The sequence below is a fragment of the Armigeres subalbatus genome, chromosome 1 (genome assembly GCF_024139115.2).
Source record: "Armigeres subalbatus isolate Guangzhou_Male chromosome 1, GZ_Asu_2, whole genome shotgun sequence".
In the NCBI taxonomy this organism is placed as follows: domain Eukaryota; kingdom Metazoa; phylum Arthropoda; class Insecta; order Diptera; family Culicidae; genus Armigeres; species Armigeres subalbatus.
The window spans coordinates 107,242,032-107,269,599 of NC_085139.1; the positions used below are offsets into that span (position 1 = coordinate 107,242,032).

General features: G+C 43.5%; 2 protein-coding genes across 3 annotated transcripts in view; both read right to left on the reverse strand.

Annotated features, from left to right (window-relative positions):
- LOC134204484 (torso-like protein) overlaps nucleotides 1-27,568 on the reverse strand; it is a 169,604-nt gene that overhangs the window by 17,323 nt on the left and 124,713 nt on the right. For both annotated transcript variants that reach the window (XM_062679301.1, XM_062679310.1), the window contains exon 3: nucleotides 5,505-5,962. In XM_062679301.1, the coding sequence (XP_062535285.1) occupies nucleotides 5,505-5,741 (237 nt within the window). In that variant the 5' untranslated portion in view covers nucleotides 5,742-5,962. The remainder of the gene's footprint in view (nucleotides 1-5,504; nucleotides 5,963-27,568) is intronic.
- Nucleotides 11,380-16,304, reverse strand: LOC134206403 (uncharacterized). Its single transcript, XM_062682119.1, has 5 exons — nucleotides 16,284-16,304; nucleotides 15,067-16,215; nucleotides 12,921-14,747; nucleotides 12,653-12,848; nucleotides 11,380-11,390 (listed from the first exon to the last, which is right to left on the reverse strand). Exons 1-5 carry the CDS (start codon nucleotides 16,302-16,304, stop codon nucleotides 11,380-11,382), a joined length of 3,204 nt encoding a protein of 1,067 aa, XP_062538103.1.

The following is a 27,568-nucleotide window of genomic DNA, read 5'->3' on the forward strand; positions in this document are numbered from 1 at the left end:
CTATGAGTACTCCACCCCCACGTAATTTACCGGAGAACTCCGGGTTTCGATCATTACGGTACACGGAATAACTATCTCCAAATAATTGAACAGAGTTTATGACCTCACATAGCCAGGTTTCTGTCAGAACGATGACATCGTACTCTTGGTCAGATACAGCAACAAAGAAGTCATCCACCTTCGTTCGCAACCCTCTGACGTTCTGGTAGTAAATGCTCATGGAATCGTCCGGGGTTGAAACACTGCACTTTTGGTCATCGGAATTAGACGGAAGCTGGAAATGTTGAGTTCTACTGAGAACGAGAGCAGCATCTTCCTTTGCTTCGGGTGGACATATACAGGTCTTGCATTTACCTGGACCAACTGAGTCGTCAAGTTGATGATTCAAATCCAACGGTGGAGGAGAAAGGAGATTGGTGTTAATCGAACCTGCATTGTAAGCGGGATCCTCTAGCTCAGAGCTGGGTAAACGGGTCTGCAATAGTTGAGTTTCACTGAGAGCGAGAGCAGCATCTGACTTTGCTTCGGGTGGACATATACTGGTCTTGCATTTACCTCGGCAAAGATGCTCAAAATTTATTGCTCTACAACTTTGTGGAACATTGCACAAGTGTTTACCGAAAAATTAAAAAGTTGATATTATGAACTTGTGAAATATAGGTACAGATTGATGTCATATCATTCAATTTAGTAATCTACAGCAAAATGAGATCAAAATATGTAATCAATCATTGATGATGTATACATATTTGAAAACAAATTATAACTTAATTTGATGTCAAAATCAAAATATGTTTTCTATATGATCTCATTATGTTTGAAGACTTTGCTAGCTTAAAGTTATGTGGCCGAGAATGTCATTTGGTCGAACAGTTCATTTGGGTGAAAAAATCGTGAATATGTACTTCGGCCGAAATAGTCGTTTGGTCGAAAAGGACAATCGGTCGAAAGTGTCGTCCGGCTGAATTGGTCATTTTGAATAATTTCAAGACAATAACGAAAGAATCTTTTGAATTTCGCCTCAAAATTTTAATGAAAGATTTCCAATTTTTCCAGAATATTTATTTGAAAATTATTTTCAGATTTTCCATGGAAACTACTTTAAAGTATCGAGAACTCTTTGGAATTACCAAGAGGAGCTCTTTGGATTTACCAAGGAAAGTTGTTTGGGATTTACATGAGAATCTCTTTAGAGTTTTCACGGAAAGTTGTTCCAAATTTCTTTAGGAAAATATTCGGAATATTCACGGAATGTTCCTGTTGAGTTTCTGTTGAGTGAAATTCACACAGAAAATTGTAACTGGTAAAAGAGATGCTTCACGTTGACTTCCCCAATATAGAGTATATAAGACGATTAGTTTTATTATCCTTTATTAGAGTGTTTTTTTTTTCGCAGGGACAAGTTCATCTAGACTAAACGGCTAGTTTGGCATAGCCAATTTTAAAACATAGGAGAAATGCTCGGAATTTTTGAGGATTTTTTTTGGATTTCTTCAGAAAATTATTTTATTTTCGATTAGAAATTCTTGGTATGTTCCATTGACCGAAAGCGACAGACGGTCGAGCTGGTAATTTGGCCGAAAAAGTCGTTTTCCCTAACAGATTGTCCGTCCGAAAAGATCGTTGGCAAAAAATGCCATTTAGCAGAAATAGTTTTTTTTTACAGAATGGGCCATTTTTCCGAAAATGTCATATGGTTTCAATGACTGAACCTCGTACTGAACGGGTAATATGGTCAAAAATGGCCATTTGTTTGGCGAAATGGTCTTTTTGTCTATTGACCATTGAACAAAATTCCGTGGCCTCTCTATTTTTAAGTCGATACTGGCCTTTAGGCCAAAAGACATCTAACCAGGTATTATTTAGCAAAACTAAACGTTTCACGGAAACTGTTATCAGGTCAAAACTGGTTTGACCGAAAATGTAGTTTGGCCAAAAGCAATGGCTGTGGCAATGGCAAAAGGAATATTTGGGCAGACTTGTAAAAAGTTGTTTACCCTAACAGGTCATTTGGCTGAATGCCGTTTGGATCAAAAAGTCATTTGACCGAATATAGATCATTCGACCAAAAATGCCAAAAATGACCAAAAATGTAAAAAATGTCATTCTGTAGAAAGAGCCATTTGGTCCAAGAATGTACTTCCTGCAACCTTCTTTGAAAAGTGTTGTTCGGCTGAATTGATCATTTTGCCAAAAAGACGTTTATCCGAATAGGTCATTTGACAGAAAATGCCGTTCGGCCAGAAGGGTTGTTTTGCAGAAAGGACATTTTGGGGCCAAATTACCATTCCTACCAAACGGCATTTTCGGTCAAATGATCTATTCGGTTAAACGATTTTTTTTTCGACCAAATGTCCATTTCTGTATGTCGTTTTCGGTCAAACTACATTTTCGGTCAAACCATTTTCAACCTGATAACAGTTTCGAATAAATGTTCAAATCGGCTTAATGGGATTTGGTTAGATGGCCAATAAGAAGAAGAAGAAGGATGGATATTTTGGATTAAATTACTCGTTCATTTATTGACATTTGGCCGTATAACCTTTTGGCCGTATAACAAATATTCCATTCTGCCAAACAACCATTTCGACCAAACAGCATTTTTGGGCTGATGACCTATTCGGCCAAATGACCTATTAGGACAATCAACTATTTGGGCCAAATTACCAGTTCGGCCGTCTGTCGCTTGCGGCCAATGGAATTTCCCAAGAATTTCTTATGCACACTACACTACTCGTTTGATAACAGCAACATGTTTTCGTTTCAGTTAGCGAATGGCGTTCGATAACTGCGACGCCTTGTAGACGGCAAACAATTGTCAGACGACGTCAGAATAGAAGTGCACCTGATTGTTCAGCGATCATCGATTTTGACATCGTTTTGAAGCTCAGCTGTCCGATAACTGCAAAACTGATGTAACTATCGAAATCCAGTTAAAAGCATTGCAGTTAAATGACTTTCAGTTATCGAATGTTTACTGTACAAAGAATTTCCAGTAGAAATCCAATTCGAACAATTTATCGTTGAGACATATTGAACAATCATCCGCGGAAATTCTAAAGAAGTTTTCGTTAAACTTGCGGACAATTTATCGTGAACATTCCAGAGAATTTTTCCTAAAAACTCCTTAGAGTCTCCCTTGGAAATTTTTAAGAATTTACTGTTTTATTGTTGGCCATGCCAAACTAGCCGTAATTATTATTCTAGACTAAGAAAACCAACGGTTAGACACCCATTCTACCAACCGCACTCTCCTACAATCATCAAGAATTTTCTGTGAAAATTTCGAAGAATGCTCAACAGAAACTTAACAGGAAGGTTTCGTAAATTTCTGAAGTTTTTCCTGTAGAAGTTAAGAACATTTTTTTGTGAAAATTCTGAAGTTCCTCATGTAAATTGCGACGCTGAAATCCCAAACAATTTTATTTGGGAATTACAAAGACCTTCTCTTGGTAATTCCGAAGATTGCTCGAAAATATTTTCCAAATTTTGGAAAAAATAGTTCATTAGATTTTTCATGCGAAATTTAAAAGATTCTTCTTTTAATGTCTTGAAAATAAATGAAATGAAAATGAAATTTTAAAGATTCTTCTTTTAATACAGTAGACGTTCGATAACTGCAAGTCATTTAACTGCAATGCTTTTTAACTGCAATTCGATAGTTGCAACAGTCTTGCAGTTATCGGACCGCTAAACTTCAAACTGATGTCAGACTCAATGACAGCTGCATTGCGTTGCACATTTTGATGCACTTTTATTGCACCAGACGTCGATTGACAACCGTATGACGTCTCGAATGCGTTGCAGTTTCGAACGGCATTCGTTAACTGAAAAGTAAACATTTTGCAGTTATCGAACGGATACTGTATCTTGAAAATATCCCGAAAAAATGCAAAAAAAAATCTTAAAACAAACGTAAAAAAAAATATTTCCACGCCGATCCACGCCGCCGCCGGCTAAAATGGCTTTCGGCGTGACGCCGAAAACGCCACCGCCGCCGACCAAAATTTTGACAAACGCCGCCGCCGACGAATATCGGACCGGCGCACACCTCTAAATGCGATAAGGCACCAAAGTGCCTCATGTGCGCCAGCAAAAAGCAAGCCTGTAACCACGTGATGGGTGGATCTTCGTATCTCATCTGAGAGACAAACAAGAAGAAGCCGTGCAAGTAACGAGGCTGAATCTTAAGCACTGTGCAACTGCCCAGTAGCTGCTGTGGCAGGCGGTCTTGGAGTAGAGGACCGATGTCGCCCTCCTGCCCGATCCGTACAACGTTCTTGTCGATAACGGCAATTGGGTGGCGGCTATTTGCACGACGCACGGGACGGTACCCGATCCAAGAGGTGGAACACTCCTCTGCTGCGGGTGTAGCGATAGCCAAGATCAATGGTGTGTTTTATTGTAGCTGCTATGCCCCACCAATGTGGCCATTAGAACAGTTCAACCAGATGATCGATAGGCTATCGTTTGACCTAGTGGGTCGTAAGCCGGTCATCATAGCAGGAGATTTTAACGCTTGGGCAGTGGAGTGGGGCAGCCGCTGCACCAATCGAAGAGGTCAAGCATTACTAGAGGCGCTAGCAAAGCTCGACGCAGTGCTAGTCAATGATGGTTCCGCTAGCACGTTCAGAAGGAACAGGGTCGAGTCATGGATTGACGTAACGTTTGTCAGTCCTGGTCTGGTCTCAATTCCGTGAATGTCCTTATTGGGTTCCCATCGGAACCGGCTCCAGGTTGGCCACCTGAAGGTGATCAAACTCACTTGGAAGTACTCGGCATGAGTTCCAATCGCTTATTCGTGAAAAATCAAGAATTTCAAGCCGTCGAAATTGAACATGATGGTTTCGATTCCGTAAATGTCCTCATGGGGATCCCACCGGCTCCAGGTTGGTCAATTGAAGGGGATCAAATACACCTAAATATATACGGGATGAGCTCTTTTCGCTTTTGTGAGTGAATGCAAGACATTCGGGCATCCGAACGGCACGAATATGTCAATTTTTGGAAGTGTATACTTTAGGTCCCTTCCGGAACCTATATTAAGCAGCCATGTATCCGGAACCAACAGCTTAGTTCTATAAATCTCAAATATAATATATGCTTAAATTTAAATTCACCATTCATATATTTTCCATGAACAAAATCATTTTTTCGTGAGTTTCTTGGAAAAATTACATTATGGGTTATTCTAGGTACCCCATTGGGCTTTGGTCTCAATCCGGAACCATTACGAAAATTCATGACCTCAAACCATTTCCTGAAAATATATTAAATTTTAGATCCAATCATGCCTGTTTTGTTAAAATCAGAACATTGTAAATTAATGTCCTAGTCGGGTGGTTTAATACCCGGAACATACGCAATTAACTTTGATTGAATCTTTTACATTTTTTTTTGTGCTCAGCTCAAGAAAGGAAATCGAAAAGTACTGAGATCTCGAAAAAAAAAGCTTTTGGTTTCAACAAACATCATTCTGCAAGACAAAAGGCATTATACCGTACCTTAAATATGTTCTTGGTTGGCTCCTTGAACAGCCACGTCTCGCTATCGTTGTATGAGATCACCTTCATCGATATCGACAGGTAGCCATAGCGGATGAAGATGTTGATTGCCTTCCCCAGGCGCAGCTGCGATTCGCGCTGCCCCGCACAACTGTCCAGTGTCGTGAGTAGCAACGTCAACAGCAGTAACGGTCCCACAAGTGTGCCCAGCACGTTGAGCACAATGAGCTTCGTCATTACCCGATGGGTTAAGGGGGGCGTGGTCCCTCCCTATTGTGGCTTCCGTTTCCGTTCGATGACGCTATGTGCAGTCTCAGGTTACGCGGCCACCGCTTTCCGCTCATAGATCTGATTTGTCAGCGGGTTCTCAGCATATTATGCCGATCGTTACTGCCGGAAGCCCTTGGTCGTGGCCGGCGTAGTTCAAGGTCAGGTGGGGCTTGCCGATGTTGCACCAGCTGAAAAGAGATGAGAAATGAGACCCATCAATCACTGAAAGACGGTGAGAATAAAATGGAACGCGAACAATAAGCCCATTAAGCACTATTTAAGCCACTTGACTTGTCGTGGGCCGAGTGCAGACATACGCTTCAATTTAGTGCGTCTCGATTTGGAGTTCAAGATCATGGCCCGTGGTGGTTGAGTTATGATCCACAGCTAATTGTCGCAAGGTGGATTGGGTTTTTGCTGAACGTTGGCATGGCTTTGCGATAGAACATGTGACGTGTGTTTTGTCTTGCATTTATGGTGGATCAAGAGGAGGTGCCGGTATTCACGGTTACGGGTACGTTCCGAGTTTAGCAACGAACTCAGGAGTTTAGCAACATATCAGGTATTGTCTTGTCAGTACATATTCTATGCGTATGTATGTTGGCCTTACCCTTAACCTATTTGCTTGCAACGAGTTGCATTCAAAAGAGTAAATTCGAAAAAAATATTAAATTTAAAATGCGTTAATTTGTGATTCTGCAATGTGAATCTGAGGCACGCATTTCTGTAAAAAAATGAGAAGGCACTGTACATCTTTCAACGAACCTTGACCAGCGACATCCATTGTCGATTGGACTACAAGGGGCTTTCCGTTTTAGAATGAGCCAACTCGTTTGAGTCGGAAACGTAAATTTGACAATTAGCTCAGTAATGAGAGCTAGTGTCTTAATTTTTGGTTCCGCCAACACAATCCAAAGCAGCCCTGCCAGATCGATTACCTGTGGTGTGGGTAATTCAGTAACTGGTTTCTGGTTACGCTTGAGCGGAATATGAATGCACCCAGCTGAACATGGTGAGGTGCTTACGAATAACAGTTTTATGCAGACAAGCTTTTGCAGTAGGAGTAAAAAACCGATCACGTGTAGTAGGGTTGGCTTACAGTAGGTTTGGGCCGTCGATCGCGGCAGAAACTTTATGGCTTTTGGTTGCTGCATATACCGCGTTGTAAATCCCCAATTCGAACTTCGAATGCGATGCTTTACCACCTTGGTGCTGCCGTAAGGAGCCTTTAGGTATATCTCCCACATATGTACCATTTTCCGCTTAATTGCAAATTCGATCTAGTTTTTTTATTTTCATTCCATGAATAGCAAGTCATAAGTTTGTTATGCCGAAAGTGGGTCTCTGTTACGAACAGTAGTATGGCAATGTTCAACAACATAGTTTGCATTTTTTTGTGCCTTAGGTCTTGTCTACTAAATAGTTAATGGAGGCATGACGTTTTGTCTTTAGTTGACTACAAAGTCATAACTAGCCACATATAGATTCGTGCTGTTGTTTGTTTTTTTTTTGTGAGTTCAACTGAAGTACATTTTCATTTTTTATTGTTACTAGTTTTTTGCAGCTTATTCCACTTAATTCTTGTTAGACTAAAGCATGTTGCTGAGAATACATTTCTGAATGAAGAGTCCCCTGCTGTGGGTTATTGCTTCTAGACACCGCTGTCATCGTCGGTCACTTTATGGGATCTTCCATAAAGTACGCTATGGTTTTAGGAGAGAAGGAGGGTTTCCAGAAGCATGACGACACGTACAAGTAATTTTAAGTTTCATTACTAAAAGTGTGGCGAAAAGTAAGATACGTTCAAATGGCTAATGTTTGCGTGACGCTCTTTACGGATCTTCACTTTTTTGCCCATCGGATAAAAAAATGATGACTTGCTTCCTGCGGCTTAGTTGACCACACCGCAGTTTCTCTGTAGGGAATCACCCAAACAGAATTAACTCGATTTAAATATATGTTGAATCATCTGTTTGCGAAAACAGTGAAGGAACCGGAAATATTCTGCTTATGTGACCACAATCCACTTGTTCGTAGCACATGGAGAACATAATCGCAATCGTATTGGTGCTGCTTGTTGTGAAATGAATTGAAATCTGGTTGCATCCTATTTCACACTGTTCAAATTTATTGTTTTTGAATCCTGAATTATTATTTTGTGTATTAGGCCGATACAAATATTAAATTTATTTTATATCCGACAGCTCTTGAAATGTACGGGGGGGGGAGAATAAAAAAAATAACAAGGAAACGAAAAAAAAGTCCAAATGCAATTATTTCATGGAAAATTTTAAATTTTAATGAAAAATGATAGCAAGGAATGTTTAGAAAAAGCAAAGAATATTAATATTTGTAACATATTTATCCAGTAGTGAATTAAGCACAAACTTTATATAATTTAAAAAAATACTGGAACTTATTTTTGTAGAAATTTCTGTTTTTCTTTTAGGAAAAGGGCTGGTTTGCTGATGAACTCTAAGTAAACTGTTGAATCCATAACACCAATATTCTCCATAATCCATAACACCGAAGTACTGCTAGAATTATAAGCTTTTGTTTAAGTCAAGTATGAAACTCAAACTGGTTGAATCAATAGGGGCAAGGGCCAGATGTACTTCTGAAGTCACAGATGTGTTGTTTGAACATGGCTGTTTCATGACGTTCTTGCATAAGCTCGGAAATGCAGACTATACGGAATACTTGGGTGACGTCTGAAGTAGAATTGGTGAAGCACGCCATATCAGCATGCCCACGATCTTAAAATTATTGGAATGCCATGCTACTTGTTAGTGGCATGGATACGACCTAGGACAAAGCCGTAGAGAGGATGTAATGGATGCTAAACTCACTCATAGAAGAGACATGCGCGAATGATCTGCGGGGGTTTCTGTATAGTCGTTAGGAGGTCATTTGCTGCCTGGGCGCTTCCCGAACCCCACACGATCTGAGATGTCTTCTCAGGCGTCTGGTTGCAGATTTCCGTTTACCTTACTCCAAGCAAAGGGGCCCTCCTTAGCCGTGCGGTAAGATACGCGGCTACAAAGCAAGACCATGCTGAGGGTGGCTGGGTTCGATTCCCGGTGCTGGTCTAGGCAATTTTCGGATTGGAAATTGTCTCGACTTCCCTGGGCATAAAAGTATCATCGTGTTAGTCTCATGATATACGAATGCAAAAATGGTAACTTGGCTTAGAAACCTCGCAGTTAATAACTGTGGAAGTGCTTAATGAACACTAAGCTGCGAGACGGCTCTGTCCCAGTGTGGGGATGTAATGCCGATAAGAATAAGTTGACATCTATGTGATCTCTGCGAATTCGCACCAAGTATCACTGGCGTATAACATCACAGATTACACGTTAGAGTTGAGTATTTGGGGTTTGGTGCATTGCCTAGACCGCCGCCTAACGTTGACTAGCTTTGGTTTTCGATCTTCTCCACTGTTTGCCCGGCTACCGTGGAGTTGGAGTTGTTCACATCAAATGGTTCGGTGTTGTTGATGTTGATGAAGGGAACGTTCAACTAGATCATTCAGTTTACTCCACTGTTGCGTTAGTACTGCAGTATCGTCATCTGGGTCGAGGTAGTACGATTGCTCTATGGTGGTGGGCTGCTAGCGCGGCCCATGATTTCGTCGATTTCTATGGGCAACAGCAACAGAGATATAATACATCCAGCCTTGCATCACTTAAGCGATTATATTGTGCTGGACTCTGGATTTTCTCTAGACCTCCCTTGCTTCTAGGGACGCCCCTCAGTTTTTCGTGATTCAGACGATCGAAGGCTTTTCAGTGGTCAATCAGTACCAAATGGAGGGACTCTTGAAATTCGTTGACCTACTCCAGGATGATGCAAAGCATGACAGTATGGTTCTCACATGATCATCCGGGAGGAATCTTACCTGCTGCCGTCCGAGAATTGTTAACCTTTCCCTATATCTGAATAAGGATAAGTCGTCAAAACTCGAAGAAGTTGTTCTAAGTGGTCGACTGACATGTCGCGTCTTTCTCTGGCACCCACGGATTTGTCCATGTTCCAATCAGGCGTCGTGAAATATCGCAGAGGAGGCGATTATCACCGGTTGATGCGTCTTTCCTATCATCGTTGACCGGGGAGTCCACCCGCGCCCGCTTCTCCAATCTGCAACCAACAGCGTTTGATTTACTTCTCTAGAGCCGCTTTCAGTTGTCAGGACTAATATTTAGATCCTCTGGAAATGGATCACCTGAAAATGGAGACGGTGCTTTCTTGAGTCCGTAATGAAGGCAGCGATGACATCGCGTTTGACTATCATCTTTTAATTTGGAAGATCCGACCACGCATTTCCAGAATTCACCGGGAAGAGAATTCACTCGGGTGTCGATTCACCATAGACCGACTAGAAGATTCAGCTGAGAAGAGATCGTTCGTTGAAGAATATGGAACTCATGTAGTGGATGGTCTGGAACGTAGAATAGAAGTGGGGGGCGAAGATTACTTTTATCGAAACCGACGAGATCAACTTGGATGAGCTGCCCACTCAGCGAATAGAATGGATTACAGATGTGACCCGACTGAAGATTAAGAAGCGTATAGAATCAAAGGCTGAGGAACGGGAAGAATCAGAGGAGTAAAGTACGAGTCCCGTCTTCAAAATGTATCTCTGGAAGTGGGAGTCGGGCGTTGCTCCAGGCAGTACAGGCTGGCGTGGGTGGACATTATGGCCGATGAAGGAAAGGCGGCTGCAACAAGCGAGGATTATCGCCTCAATAACTCACTGACTTGGAAAGCTGAAATGTTGGTTCGATCACTTCGAACAGCTTCTTCAGGCCTTAGCCAGCATTCTTCAAAAAGCAGCCATCCGAAGCAGGAAATGTAGACGAATCCCAAGGCCGATCGGCAGTTGGCGGAGGTGATCCTTTGCTGTCTGTTTTTGTCTGTCTGAATGACAAAAATCTGTTTGGCGCCCAGGGATGCAAGGGATTTTCAAAAAGGGTCAGAGCATTGTCTGACCTCATTCAGGTAGTCGTTGATGTGAGACAAGGATTTCATCTGCACTGTTTTTTCTTAACATAATCGAAACGATCTTGGTGGGTGCGATTGACCGTGTACCACATCTTGAGCTGCTTTGGCTGTTTTTCGTTGTGAAACATCTAGACGACTCTGATTTGGCAAATGAATACGAAACGCATAATTAGTACTGCGATGCTCTTTTGTGTGTGCTTAACAAGCTGACCGTATGCTTCTTTCCTTTGGGTCCATCATCAATGCCCGCAGGTTGAATGTCAACGGGAAAAGCTTTGCAGTAGCCGGAAGATCGGAGGACTTCAATATCTTGACAGTCTGATATCATCAGATGACGAAATTGGGATTGACATGGAACCATGAGTCAGAAAGGCTGCGGCCACCTTCGCGAGTTTTCGAAATATTTGGAGACCCAACCGGATTGATCCAGATCCACGCACCAAAATTCGAATGTACTACTCTATCGTGAAGCGCAGATGATGTCTAAAATTTATAATTCGAACGGCCTTACAGTGCCGAGCAACATAAAAGCCATCAAATACCGATAACAATAGATGTTCGAAAGCGTGGATAGAAATGAGTCCGCCATATATTACAAGGAAGCTTAGACGGAATCTGTAAGGATAGGATATATAATATTTATGCCGAAAGAGATATATGCTCGTATTTTTATTTAAAACACTCTTGGGGACACATTTATAGTCTATGTATGATATATTTCGTATCAAGATAAAAACAGTGATGCATAAAGTTCAAAATCAAAAAAAAATTAGAAAGTTGAGGGGGGTGACATAAAATAAATTTAAAATTTGTATCGGTCTTATTTATTTATCTTCAAACCAAGATGTAAGCGACCTGAATCAAGTTGTCTATGTTCTGTTCGGTCCATAGTTGTACGTACGTCACCAACCACGCAGCCAACGAACGATATGCAAATCATTTTCCCCATTAATTTAAGCCGGCAGAGCAAAGCGTAGCGTATGAATCTCGAGATCCTGGTCCTAAGTGAAGCCCTTTGCCTAAATTTTGGAGAACACAAACTACCGTCAGATATTTCTATATTTCGGTATTGGAAGTGACAACGTTCCTTGGCATCGATGAGCTGTCCCAGGCACAGGCGGATCTCATCAAGGGGGAGTCAATCAATGAGAGAATAAGCATTACCAGATTCGAAACACGAGTTGAGTGCCTCATGAATATTCAATGTTATACACCGAACGATATTGCTGAGTTACAGGACAAGCAGATTTTTTTATAGTGAACTGAATGCCATCGTGGATAGAGTTCTGGAGAGTAATATCTACAGCGTGGCATTACTATGAGCGTGTCACGGGACTTCATGGTCTCAAATAAATTATCTAAACCGGTGAGTTGTTTACAGAATTCTGTGGGGGTTTGCTTTTTTTCTCACCGACCAGTACACAAATTCCATGGATCTCTCGTGATGAACATATGAAAAATCAAATCGACCACATCTGCATCAACCCACGGCAAATGCTGGGTAAAACCATTGGTACTTCGCGTACCTGAAAGAATAAAATAGACCCCATCTTGCGGTCCTTAGCCTGTTACCCAGCAACTCCTATCCCTACCTCCTCGTGGCGCTGGCCGGGATACGAGCAACCTTAGGGAAGATCGGGTAACCAACCCCGGAACTATAGTCTTATGCTAACAGGGAAGGGGGGATTTGTTCCTCTCCGGAGTTGCAAATTGTGTTGAACTTAATGTAAAATTTAGAAAACACACAAATAATGCTCACGACAAGGATCGATCAAATTCTGTGAACTCTCTTGGTTTATTTGGATTCGAAAGTTACAAAATTCCTATAGAAAATGTACATGATTAGGGGATACTCAATTTCTGTATATGGGACTTACTTTTAGTGATTATCTTGTCTTTCTGAGCAACTGGGAAACTATCCGATTTGAGGTTTTTCTTTGCCGTTCGCAGCTCTTTACTTGCTGCTCGAAGATTTGTCCCACGGTCACTGTAGATTGCCGCAGGAATGCCCCTTCTAGCCATGATGTTCCAGATGGCCATTATGCAGGAGTCTGTGGTCAGTGTATGAGCGATCTGCAAGTGGATGGCGCGAGTGGTTAAGCAAATAGCGAGAACCCCCCACCGTTTCTCAGTGTGTCTTCCAACCGACACCAGCGTCGGACCGAAGTAGTCCACTTCCATGTGGGTGAAAGGACGAGTAAAGGCGGATAGGCGGGCTGGAGAAAGGTCAGCCATCGCCGGGGGCTGTGGTTTGGCGTAGAGGATTTTGCATTGTTGGCAGTTTTTTCGGATCTTTTTGTACGCTGCTTTCAAACGAGGAATACGGTAACGTTGTAGTATCTCGTTTACAACTGTCTCGTGATTCTGATGCTTCAACCGCTCGTGAACTTCAGAAATGATGAGGCGTGTTACGGGATGATCACGGGGTAGAATTACCAGCTCGGCTGCGTTTCGATCGATGAATACACATGCCTTTGTTCTACCGTTCACACGAAGCACATCGTTTTCGTCTAAAAAGGCACACCACTGGTACAGCAAGCTAGATCTGGAAATCGTTTTCACTGGTTTCGTCAACGAACGGTTTTTTACGAGAATAGCTATCTCTTCTGAGAAAGCCGCGGACTGAGCACGGCGGAACAGATGGTTTTCGGCGTCGACGAAATCCTTTCTTGTTAGTTGTCCAGACACGCGTGGTTTTCCATGACAGCTGCGCTTCAGATTGTTCATGTATCGCAGGACGTAAGCGGTTACACGTAGAAGGTCAGTCCATTTTGAGAAGTTCTGTGGATCAATTGCCGAATCAATAGGTTGGGTGTGAAGCAGCAGATGTGGTCGAAGCTCCATCTCTGTGGTTCTTCCAGGAAACGGATTCACAGGCCAGTTTTCTTCGTTGAGGACAAGGAACTTCGGTCCACGAAACCAGCGGCTGTCACTAGCAAAGTTCGGGGCTCGTTTCCACTTCGTTCCTTCGTCAGCGACATTATCTTTCGTCGGAACCCATCGCCACTCAAAAACATCCGTCGTCTCAAGGATTTCGCTGACACGGAATGCTACAAATTGGTTGTATCGTCGGTGATCGGAGCGGATCCAACAGAGTACATCTTTAGAATCTGTCCAGAACATCCGTTGACTGACATGGATTGAAAGTGATTTTGAGATTGTATCCACTGATCGCACGCCAATAACGGCAGCTTGAAGCTCGGAACGAGGAATCGATAAGAACTTCAGCGGCGCAACTCTTGTTTTTGCGCTAACCAATGCGCATTCAACAGTATTAACGTTTTCGAAACGTAGATACACTGCCGCAGCAAAACCATTTTCGCTTGCATCGACGAAAGTATGCATTTGTACTACGGTGGCTTTTCCACTGGGAGTTAGAATTCGATAACAGCGTGGGATTTCAATTGTTGCTATTTGCGGGAAGATCGCTAACCATTTCAACCATTTCTCATACTGCGGATCTTCAATCGGGTCATCCCAGCCAACTGGTGTTCTCCAGATCTCCTGGAGTAGCACTTTCAAAAACATCATAATGTGTGCGATGAGTGGGTCGTATACCATCATTAGCGTGCGTAGAACTTCTCTCTTCGTTGGATGACGGTTCCCTGAGATGAGTTCCTTGTCATATCGTGCGGAAACCTTGTAGGTGAAACAGTCTTTCATCGTATCCCACCACATGCCTAGCACCTTTTCAGAGACACTCTCCTCGCCGATGTCAAGATTTTTCTCCGTCGTCGTATCCTCATTAACCGCCACCAAGACGTTACGAGAGTTCGATACCCAATTTCGCATTTCGAAACCAGCCGACGCGTGGATCCTTTTCACGTCATGTACAAGCTGGATCGCTTCCTCTTCGGATTCTACGCTCACGAGCATATCGTCCACGTAGTGCCGTTTGACGATAGCGTTGACGGCTTCCAGGTAATCGCGCTCGAACCGCTTAGCGTTAGATTTTTTACGTATTGTGCTATGCTACCCGGGCAGAAGCCATGAACAGAATAACAAAACATGATATGGACTTGATTGATATAAGAGATAAAAGAACAGGCAACAATATCAAAAATTTGCACCGAAATATCATTTAAATATCAAGATATGCTATGGATAAGAACAAATCAATGGCACATGATATTGATCACTTATTACAAATAGCATAACTTGATCTCCTCGTGATATTTTAGTGCAAAATATTGATATTGTCGTCTGATCTTTTATCTCTTATATCAATCATGTCCATATCTCATTTTGCTATCTTATCAACATTTGATATTATTGAGATATTTTCTTCTACTCGGGTAGGCGAGCAGGAGGCACCAAAGGTCATCACTTGGACTACGTAGATACTCGGCTCCGTCGCTTGGTTGTCGTCCATCCAGAAGAAGCGCTGGCAGTGTTGGTCGGTTTCATGTATCATTACCTGATGGAACATCTCGCGGAGATCACCACACACTGCTACGCGAAACTCTCGGAACTGTAGCAGCACGGATAGAATTGATACCAGCTGGTCAGGTCCTTTCAGCAAAAAGGTATTGAGTGACACACCGTGGGCAGTAGCTGCTGCATCCCACACGAGTCTCATCTTGCCCGGTTTGTTTGGGTTGACCACCGGAAAAATAGGAAGATACCACACGCGGGAACGTGGATTTTGTTGCTCTTCCACTGTTAACTTCCTTATGTAGCCCTTGCTAATGTGGTCGGTGATTTTCGCATTTAATGCTTCGGATAACACTGGGTCTTTGTTCAAGCGATTTTTCAAACACTTCCACCGCTTCAGTGCCATTGCTTTGCTATCCGGGAGTCGGACATCCTCGTACTTCCAAAGTAGGCCTGATTCGTATCGGCCATCTATGCGTCGAGTAAGTGTTTCTAAGAGCATTTGTGCTCGCTGATTCTGCTGCGAAACCAACGCCTTGTCCGATTTTACGACACCGAGGCTATCGAGCGAGAAGTAAGCCTTAACACCTTTATGAAGGTCTTCGTCTGAGTCTCGGTTACATTCGCATACTTGCGTGCTGTGGTAGTTCACATACCGCTCAGCATTCTCCTGGCTGGTGCTATTTCCAAAGACGATCCAGCCTAGGCGTGTCTTAACGGCGATAGGTTCATGGTCCTTTCCTTCACGGCTCTTGATAGTATGACCAAGTCTAGCGTTATCCAGACCAATAAGGATCCGGGGACTGACGTCGTGGTATGACTCGAGAGGTAGCCCTGTCAAGTACGGGTATTTCTTCTGGAGTTCCGCGAGCAACAGAGTTTGTGGACGAATTTGCAATGGAGGCATCGTGTAGGCACCTGACAACTCGTATTTCTTCGAGCTATGCACGCCGGATATCTGAAGGTTGACTTGTTGTGACTGGTTCTCCGTTTTGTGCGTTCCGCCCGTCCACTTCAAACAAAGCGATTTCGTTGGTCCTTGCACCCCTAACTCATTAGACAGGCTCTGTTCAATGAATGTGAGCTCTTAGTAATGAATCAGCACTAATCTCAATCTATCACCTAGTATAATACTGAAACATTTGTAGTAGTCATGATCATCAACTGTATCTCAGAAATGCTCACCGTTTAGGTTGTACATAGTAATTAAGTAATAGATTTTAAGATTTAGTTTTAAGAAGTTCAGTATTTTTCAGTAAATTCTGTACTAATTATAGATTTGCAAGAAAAAGTCGATAACTCTAACTAATCACGTTTGATTGTTTACGTTTGTTATCACGCTTTATCTGTCGCTTTTATATTCGTATGGCTCTATGTGCGGATTTGGATATCAGTGGCGTTGGTTAGAGGTGGGTGCAGTTGATGTAGTTTTCGACGGGGCGCAGTCAACAAAAGACATAAAAAAAACGTTGCAAATCTTACTGAGCGTCTGTCCTCCATGTTAGGGGCGGCTGATCATCGTGCGAGTGCCAGCGAGGGACTCTAAGTGAAACTGTGCACCATGGTCCACCGGAAATAATCAGGAATGTTCCTCCTGAAATTTAGGGGGGTTGGAGTCAGGCCCTGGAAGCCAGCCTTTAAAAAAAAGCTCACGCAACGAACAATAAACAAGAGAGTACGGACCGGAAAAATAGGTGAAGACCATAGCGACGAAAAGGGACTAGCGATTGGAAACTCGGTTCGTGTAACTGTAAATCTCTCAACTTTATTGGGAGCACACGCATACTCGTCGATGTGCTCAAGGACCGTTGATTCGGCATCGCAGAGCTGCAGGAGGTTTGTTGGAAGGGATCAATGGTGCGAACGTTCAAAGGTAATCATTCCATCTACCAGAGCTGCGGCAACACACGCGAGGAGGGAACAGCTTTCATAGTGATGGGGGATATGCAAAGGCGCATGATCAGGTGGTGGCCGATCAATGAGAGAATGTGCAGATTGAGGATCAAAGGCCAGTTCTTCAACTTCAGCATAATTAACGTCCATAGCCAAAAATTCCGGAAGCACTGATGATGATAAATACGCATTCTACGCGCACCTGGAACGTGAGTACGACAGCTGCCCAAGCCACGACGTCAAAACCATCATAGGAGATTTGAACGCTCAGGTTGGCCAAGAGGAGGAGTTTAGACCGAGGCTTCCGAGCCTCTTGAAAGGAGACTTCCGAGCCTCTTGAAAGGAGGCTTCCGAGCCTCTTGAAAGGAGGCTTCCGAGCCTCTTGAAAGGAGGCTTCCGAGCCTCTTGAAAGGAGGCTTCCGAGCCTCTTGAAAGGAGGCCTGAGCCTCTTGAAAGGAGGCTTGAGAGCCTCTTGAAAGGAGGCTTGAGCCTCTTGAAAGGAGGCTTGAGGCCTCTTGGAAGGAGGCTTCCAGGCCTCTTGGAAGGAGGCTTCCGAGGCCTCTTGAAAGGAGGCTTCGAGCCTCTTGGAAGGAGGCTTGAGGCCTCTTGGAAGGAGGCTTCCAGGCCTCTTGAAAGGAGGCCGAGGCCTCTTGAAAGGAGGCTTCCGAGCCTCTTGAAAGGAGGCTTCCAGGCCTCTTGAAAGGAGGCTTCCGGGCCTCTTGAAAGGAGGCTTCCAGGCCTCTTGAAGGAGGCTTCTGAGCCTCTTGAAAGGAGGCTTGAGCCTCTTGAAAGGAGGCTTCTGAGCCTCTTGAAAGGAGGCTTCCAGGCCTCTTGAAAGGAGGCTTCCAGGCCTTTGAAAGGAGGCTTCCAGGCCTTTTGAAAGGAGGCTCTGAGCCTCTTGAAAGGAGGCTTCCAGGCCTCTTGAAAGGAGGCTTCCAGGCCTCTTGAAAGGAGGCTTCAGGCCTCTTGAAAGGAGGCTTCCAGGCCTCTTGAAAGGAGGCTACTGAGCCTCTTGAAAGGAGGCTACTGGGCCTCTTGAAAGGAGGCTTGAGGCCTCTTGAAGGAGGCTTCCGGGCCTCTTGAAAGGAGGCTTCTGAGCTCTCTTGAAAGGAGGCTCTGAGCCTCTTGAAAGGAGGCTCTGAGCCTCTTGAAAGGAGGCTTCTGAGCCTCTTGAAAGGAGGCTTCTGAGCCTCTTGAAAGGAGGCTTCCAGGCCTCTTGAAGGAGGCTTCCAGGCCTCTTGAAAGGAGGCTTCCAGGCCTCTTGAAAGGAGGCTTCCAGGCCTCTTGAAAGGAGGCTTCTGAGCCTCTTGAAAGGAGGCTTGAGGCCTCTTGAAGGAGGCTCTGAGCCTCTTGAAAGGAGGCTTCCAGGCCTCTTGAAAGGAGGCTTCTGAGCCTCTTGAAAGGGAGGCTTCTGAGCCTCTTGAAGGAGGCTTCCGGGCCTCTTGAAGGAGGCTCTGAGCCTCTTGAAAGGAGGCTTCCGGGCCTCTTGAAAGGAGGGCCTGAGCCTCTTCAAGGGCGGCTTCCGAGCCTCTTGAAAGGAGGCTTCCGGGCCTCTTGAAAGGAGGCTTCCGAGCCTCTCGAAAGGAGGCTTCCGAGCCTCTTGAAAGGAGGCTTCCGAGCCTCTTGAAAGGAGGCTTCCGAGCCTCTTGAAAGGAGGCTTCCGAGCCTCTTGAAAGGAGGCTTCCAAGCCCCTTGATAGAAGGCTGCCGAGCCTTTTGAAAGGAGGCTTCCAAGCCCCTTGATAGAAGGCTTTCGAGCCTTTCGAAAGGAAGCTTACGAGCTGCTTGGAAGGAAGCTTCCAAGTCTCTTGCAACTAAGCTATTGAGCTTTTCAGAAAAATGCCTTCATGTGTCTCGAATGAAGTCTTTCAAACCTTAAGATTCTATATTACAGATCTTAAACATATTCTTAACATATTATTCAACATTTTGTCTCGATCAGGTGAATTACATTGAAGATTGTCTATTCTACGTTTTGTCCTTTTGTTTATTTTGTCTTACAGCCCTTCATTTAGTGTGCTGGTTGGGGTAAGCAGGATTCAAAAGTCTTTGATTTATTGATCGCCATGTTATGTGCAATGCAAATTTTAGAATAAAAAATTATTGAAACTTTATCAATGTATTGAAATTGTTAAACGTCCGCCATTACGCATTTTTTTCCGAGGTACCCCCTAGGGCCAGCGAAGGTACCCCCAGGGGTACATGTACCCCAGGTTGAGAACCACTGACCTAGAGCAACTGAAACGAACTAATGACGCCACTGCATACGCTCAGCATCTCGTGACAGTGATGCCGTAAGAGGGGGCCCCTCCCATGCAGCACAAGCTGGACAAACATGGTTGCAGCATCTTGATTGTGGGGGGATCGCGCTGCAGCAAGGTACCCGGCAGAACGTGGAACGTTATAGATGGAAGCGGAGCCAGCAGACACGCCTTTTTCAGGAGAAAAAACGCCGGCTGGAAGAGGCGGAGTGTGAGGATATGAAACAGCTGTTCCGTTCTCAAGACACACGCAAGTTCTATTAGAAGTTCAACGCATCCTGCAAAGGCTTCGTGCCGCGAGCCAATATGTGCAGGGATAAGGATGAGCATTAGACGGACGAACATGTCGAAAACATGGACGAACATACCAATAAAGCAGCTTGTAAGAATGGTATCGGAGTTGAGCTCATAAAGATGGGCCCGGAAAAGCTGTCCACTTGCCTGCACAAACTGATAGTCAGAATCTGGGAAACAGAACAGCTACCGGAGGAGTGGGAGGAAGGGGTTATATGCCCCACCTACAAGAAAGGCAACAAACTGGAGTGTGAGAACTTTCGATGCCGCCTACGAAGTGATATCCCAGATCATCTTCCGTCGTCTGTCACCATTAGTGAATGAGTTCGTGGGGAGTTATCAAGCCGGCTTCGTAGATGGCCGCTCGACAACGGATCAGATCTTCACTGAAAGGCAAATCCTTCAAAAATGCCGTGAATACCAGGTCCCAACGCAACGTCTGTTCATTGATTTCAAGGCGGCATACTAAAGCAGTCAGGAATATTGTAAATAATTTTGTATATAGTTTTAATAAATAAGGTAGATTGTAAAAAAATCCGTCTTTTAATCGCCAATTAATGTACATATGTTTTCCCTGGACATGGGCAAGCGGGTATTTACCCATAAGCCAATCCAAGATCGATGCCATTTGTTTTTCGGATAAGGTGGGAGAAGGAAAGCAGCACAACTTTCGTGTCAGACTATCCATCGTACCAATAAGGCCACGATCATACACGAAGGGAGTCGGGAAATGACGTACTCCAGTTGTGTCCGAGCCCACCTTCCTTAATATGAGGATGTACGGACTCAATCATTTCGTCCGTGACTACTCGATAAGTTGGAAGTGTCCGTGTTGGTCTAGTAATGTTTCGTTGTGATGTACCTTTACTTATGATGTACCTTCAAGTGACGTTAAGTGTAATTAATTAATTGAATAATTTGTTCGTTCTATAGTATAAGGCTAAGATTAAGTGTGCGTTGCAAGATTGTGTGCGGTATTAGGAGATAACTATAGAGAGAAAGGTAAATTGACGTGCTCATAGTGTGATGTTTAGTGCTTGTGCTCATATTGTTTGTCCAGCCAGATTGGCGTGTATTTTACCACCCGCAGCAATCACATCGTACCCCAGCGCGACATTTCTCCTCGACGGACGAAGCATTCCTGGCAATCGTAAATTAGTCAGAAACGGACCGATCCGTCGCCATATCGGTCCGAGAGGGCCGAGGGGACCTCCACGTGGACGAGTTCAACCAGCCGGTCCGTCAAACCACGGGCAAGCAGCCGCCATCGCGATTCGGCTTCATTAAGAAGCGATCGCCGAGCGTCAACAAGCCGGAGCGCTGACCCCACTAGCAGGTCATCGACTGGGTCAGGTTAAGTAAACAACAATACCGGTGAGTCACCAAACCCTAGGAGTCTCGTTTCGACCGTCTTCCAGTGTGGTTGGTTTTTGCGCTCTACTTTTGTGCGGTGATTCGCCTAAAAGTAGAACAATAGAACCAGTGCAGTGACCGCGGTCGAAACAAATGTGTAGTGTATAAAAAAGTGCTGCAGATCGTGAAGACGTGCGCATGTTCGTGCTTGCAAGAGCTGATCGATTGTTATCGCCAAAGCCGAATATGTTTCGCGAGTCGTAATCCACCGACGACCGCCTGGGTTCGCCATCAGGGACCCGTGAAAATGCGTGCGTGAGCCCGTTTTGGCAACACCATAAATGAACAAACATGTATTAAGACAATAAATGTGCCATTCGTTAATTATAAATAAAATGTTTCTCTGTAGTCCCCCTAGCTATTCGAATTTAATTAATGTGTTTAACGTCACAGCGCGATATTGTTTGTTGTCTTCGAGTCCCGACTGACTGTGGGTTGTTTATGTTTCTTCCAGCTTAAAGCTATGGCCATTTAGAATCCGGAATAATAAAATCATCTGTATCTCGGGAACGGATTGACGTACAAAGAAGGTTAATACATCAAAACAAGGGTAATTCACTGTACTTTAAGGAAAAATTATTGATATAAATAATTTCTCGTTTCTAGTGAAAATTCGCACCTTCTTCTTTATTCCTCTCATCAAAAGTTGCACACTTCCGGAGTCAACTTCCTTGGCACATTTGTTGCACATTTTGGTCATCTGAATCGCGTCTCGAGCTGTTTTTCCACTATTTCCACTTTTCTTAAGCTTCCGCTGCATTACTGCCCAAATTTCTCGATGGGCCGGAGCTGTGGGGAGTTGCGTGGATTTATGTTTTTATCGATGAAATCTTCGTTATTATCGCGGTACCACTGGATGACCTCCCGGCTGTAGTGGTAACTCGCCAAATCTGGCCAAAACTTCACGGGACCTTTATGAGCTTTATGGAAGGTCGACCGCGGTTTTTGAGACATTCCTCCTTGTACAACTGCGAGTCCATCGTCTTATTCGCCACAAACATTTAGGTCTTTGCCCCACAGTTGCATATCCCTTGCCAAAATCATTAGTTTTTTTTTGCAAGTTTGTCCAAAAATCAAACTTAAACTTCGCAGGAACTACTCCTCGTGCCGTCACCGTGTAGAATTTTTGGCTAGGAAGCTGTCCGAAATCCATTTTGACATAGGTTCCATCGACGATGAGCAGGATTATCAACGTGGGTGTGCAGACTTTTTTCTTTCCTTTCGGCTTCCATCTGGAATATTTTTTGACACGCTGCCCGAAACTTCGTGAAATTTATACCACAGCAAGTGGGCGCCTAGGTAGACAAACCGCTGTAAAAGAATTCTTGCAGCGGTCACTTTCCGTGCCGCTGCAATACAATAAATGATTCCGGATTCTAAATGGACATGGCTTTATTAATGGTTGTTGGTGAGATGAGAGAGTTTGCCGATGATGAGAGGCACACTTCCACTTAGAGTGTATTAGGTTCTGGTGGGCTCTCACCGACTCTTTAAGTGTATGGCTGTACGGTATAGAGGGAAAATAAGGTGGACCCGATTTGGCACTTTTCGTTGTTGCTGGCTGGACCGATCCATAAATCCTTATCGGGAAAATTAAAATGGACTGGCCTTGAGAGAGTCTCATCCGGGCAAATTAAATTGGGCCGTGGTTTCCTTTGTGGAGTGGCGTTTAAGCCACGTGCTTTAGGGGCAAGCCAGAGTAAACGAGACGAACGATGCGACGCGACGCGACATACGTAAAAGAATAACAATCATTATCAATAGGCTGTCAAATTGTCCCGTCGCATCGCACGTCGCGTTTACTCTGGCGTGTCCCTTATGTACGGATCGCTCCGTGCCGGCTATAGACCGCGTAGAGCTATGGATAATTATGGACGATAATTGCTTCCTTGGGAAGCTTACCAGACTTATCAAAGCAACGGTGGATAGTGTGTAAAACTGGTTGAAGATTTCGGGCAAACACTGCAGTTCGATCGAATCGTGCCGGGGACTAAGACTAAGGCGCTAAAAAATGTCATGCGGAGAGCGGGGTGTAACAATCGGGGTACGATTTTCAACAGATCCAGTCAATATATTTGTTTCGCGGAGGACATGGACATTGTCGGCCGAACATTTGCAAAGGTAGCAGAACTGTACACCCGCCGGAAACGTGAAGCAACAAAAGTTGGACTGGTGGTGAATGCGTCGAAGACAAAGTACATGCTTGTGGGCGGAACCGAGCGCGACAGGGCCCTTCCGGGAAGCAGTGTTACGATAGACGGGGATACCTTCGTGGTGGTCGATTAATTCGACTACCTTGGATCCTTGCCAAAATCTGATAACAATGTTAGTCGAGAAATACGAAGGCGCATAATTTGTGGAAGTCGGGCCTACTACCTACGGGCTCCAGAAGAAACTGCGGTCGAAAAAGATCCACCACCGCACCAAATGTGTCATGTACAAGACGCTGATAAGACGAACGTGAAACATGAACAATGCTCGAGGAGGACTTGCAAGCTTTCGGAGTATTCGAGAGACGGGTACTTAGGACCATCTTTGGCGGTGTGTGGCGGCGAAGAATGAACCACGAGCTCGCCCAGCTCTACGGCGAACCCAGTATCCAGAAGGTAGCTAAAGCAAAATCAATGTTGTCAGTAAACAGTTTTAACAAAATAGACATTAAGTGCTTCTGATTTCTTAATTGAGCAAGTGCAGTGCAAGTGAATGTAATCCAATTAATTCCATCTGCGGTAGCAATTTTTCTCAATTATGTCGACAAAACAGATTTGTTCTATTTTCTGCCGGCAACTTCAGTCATCGCGATAGTCGTTCTTAGTCTAATAGGGTACTATACTGCCGTGAATCGCATATCTGTCCCATATGTGCTGGGTTTCCTATTCATATGGGACAAATATGCGATTCACGGCAGTATACTCAAGTCCATCTAGCATCCAGCATGCGCCGATGGATGGTGATTCAATTGAAAATGTATGTACTTCGGAGCAACGACCAACATCTGAAAGCGCCCGAACCGAACTCGCACTAGCAACCGAGCTGGTAGCTAGAACAATCAGAACCAATTTGCTGGAAGATTTTCTCTTGTCACGGCGAGAATTGCCAACTGCCGCCGCGCCGTCGTCGCCGCGGTGATTGTTCGTTCATATTTAGATTGAATAATGAACTCACAAATAATATGGTAATCAAGCGACCATACGGGACGACGGGCTGATTGAGTTATGCAAAACAAACGATGCCGAGAACTCAATTCCCACAGTCCAGCCGATATCGCATATATAAGTTTAGTGCTGTGCTGGAGTTGATAAAAAAAAACTTGACTTCGGGATGATTGGGAATCGTCTTTTGGAGAACTTTAGTGATGTCATAACTTGTTGATTTTGTTGTTGTTAGTTGAACTTTTTTTCACAAATTGACCTTCATCGCGATACAATGAACCGGAATTAGCACATGCAGTGTTGCATTGAAATCGTTTTCTGTTTCCGACTGACTGTTCTATAGATAATTTAAATAATGTTCCAGCTTATATATTCCGGCGTTTCATCTGTCAAACTACTTCATTAAATGTAACTTTTCTTATCACCATTTTTATCTAGTCGTTTTTGGGCCACAAGGTCTCCAAATCAATTAATGCTCTTAAACCCAGATATTACACATGGAAATGAACCTTGTATGAACGCAACATGGATCATTAAACTAACTGAGCGCGGATTGCTGGCTAGGCATGGCATAACTGCTATTGTCACTGCTTCTTAAATGTTTTTAGAATTCCCATATCATTTGTGCTAATTGCAGTTTAGAATACTACGCCCAACCAGCGGATGGCAGATAATATTGTTTTATTGATTCCGTAGAATGCAAGCGTTTTTCTCCTACACGTATTCTCTTACCTGATAAGAGTGATCGAACTTCCTAGGAGTGCTTAATATTGCTAATTGTTGGATTAGAACATTTTCTTCAGCGATACCGTCCCATTGTTCCATTGTATGGGTTATCGTCAAACCACTGTATTGCCCGTACCTTTAATAGTTTGAAGCTCGGTTCGTCGCCATTGAAAAACAGAGTGTGTCTTGCTCGGATACGGATGTTCTAGAAAACTTCTTCCGTGTTTCATCAAAATTTTGTGCGCGAATTGTCAGATTTCGGCTGGTAGTAATTCAAACTCTGCCAGCAGAATTGTCATGATTTGAAATTATGTAAAGATAGGAATAATCTTGAACGGTTTTCGGGAAGTGATCAGGTTGTGGAAATATGGCGTTCAAACCCAGATTGAGTCTACGAAGCAGATGAGATAAGCAGTGCAGATAAGTATTTTTCCTATATTTTTCAGTTCAAATTATACGATGGGTTTCCGTTAAATTTGACAGATAGCAAAGTCACTTCCAACGTTTTTTCGCAAATTATCATTTGCTTATGATGATACTCCTAACCAATATACCCTACCAACCATCCAACTCCTTGACATCTATGAGGGCGTCGGTGAGTCGCTGGTCTCTCGTTAAGTTGATGTCATATCAACATTTCCTTCCCTTTGCTTAGTAACGGAGAAGATGGGCGTGGCCGGCAATGGTAGCTTTCATGCTTTATCATTTTGGACCTCCACCGAAACTAGCCTCCATTAAATCCCAAATGGAAATCCATAAGCAATTGGGGTAAGAAAGTTAAAGAATATACATGACAGCTATCAGTATGCAATCTACGAAATTCTCCGTTACAACGCAACGCAACGCAACACGTATTCTCTTACCTGATAAAGGAAAGCTTGGGGTGTTTAAAAATTTCGCTGTAATATGCCACAAATCGAGTACCAGACTGTACTTCTGTTTCTTCTTCTATGGCTCTACATTTATCAACTGGAACTTGACCTGCTTTTCAACTTGGTATTTTATTAGCATTTTCTCAGTTAGCTCAGTCGCCATGCCATGAATATGTACTACCTAGTGAGGGAGGCACATTGAATACACTATGTCCGGGGAGTCGAAAATGTTTCCCACCCGAAAACATTCTTGACCGGACCGAGAATCGAACTCGCCATCTCCGAATTGGCAATCCTATGCGTTTGTCCACGTTTAGGCTAATTTGAGAACTGTATTAAATGGGTTAAATGCGCCACCACATTTTTTTAATAAATAGAATCTTAATTATGACGCCTAGTCGAAAGCGGTTGATACTCTTAACCTTCCGGGACTCGCTTCATCCTGGACTGCTCACGCAGTCCCGCCTGTGTTGTGAACGAGAAGCGTGCTTTTCTCGAACCTGTTGTACTTTTTACAACGGCGCGAGTCCCCGAAGGTTAAGAGCTTCCAAAGGAAATTCCGAAGAATTTTTTGAGAAATTTCCGAGGATTGTTTTTTGGAAATTTACAAGGATTTCTCGTTGAATACCAAATAATTTCTCGTTCAACACTTGTATAAGAGGAGTTAGTACTTGGTTAGTACTGCAAAGATAGAAATAAGTGGTGGAATTAAAGGGGATAGTACTCACCTGGTACTCACTCGTCTGATGACAAATGAAATCATTTCTTTTAACGGGGAAAGGCGGTTTGGCAGAACATGTCGTTTGTCCCAATAAAAGTCGTCTGGCCGAATCGGTCATTAGGCCGAAAATGTCTTTGGCAGAGAGGCCATTTGGCCAAAAAGTTTCGTTTGGCTGAACTTGTCATTTTACCGAAAAAGTTTTGCGAAAATGGTAATTTACAGTAAGTATTTATGACTGTGGAAAATTAGATTGCCAATAGTATTACATTTTCGGTTAAAAGACCTTTTTTGGCCTAATGACCTGTTCCGACAAACAATGTCTTCGGCCAAAACACCAGTTCATTTCTTTGTCCCTTTATATGTCGGTTGGTTTAAGACATTTTCGGTTAAACCATTTTAGAGCTAATAATCGTTTCAGCCGACTGACTGACTAAACAGCCCTTTCCTAGTTTGAAAACCTGTCAAATATCTGGCCGAAAAGGTGGTTTAAAAAAATAATTGATATTTTTCCAGATCCAGAAGTCCTAGAAAACCTATACCTAAGCAGGAGAAATTGGCTCAACAATATCTAATTCAGTTTTTTTTATCTATTGCGTTTATTTGACAGCCTCAGGCGGAATTCTGCTATTGATACCATACTCTTTTATGAACTAGCCCTGTGTAAGAGGTAAAATACCAAAGGAATAATACCAAAAATTAATATGCATAATACTTAAGCTATAACATACTCTGTTATTGAATTCTATTTCAATACCAAATGATTAACAAATTATTATTTGTTTGGTATTGAAATACCTAAGCATGTTATGTCTCAAATATTCTGCATATAAGTTTTTGGTATTATTTTTTGGTATTTTACCTCTTATGCAGGGCTAGTTCATACCAATTTCTGTTATCGAGGTCGTCGCTCCTGCTCGGGTAGGAATTCCTTTACCGGCGTAGCGAAAAATGGAGCCACATATAATGCTTCATTATTTCCATTGTGCACTTGCATCACCAAATTGTTGTATGCTATGTAGGTTGCCGCTACTAATATTCATTAGATTATAGAATGAATATACATCTAAAAAGCAAGAAATATGTTTAGA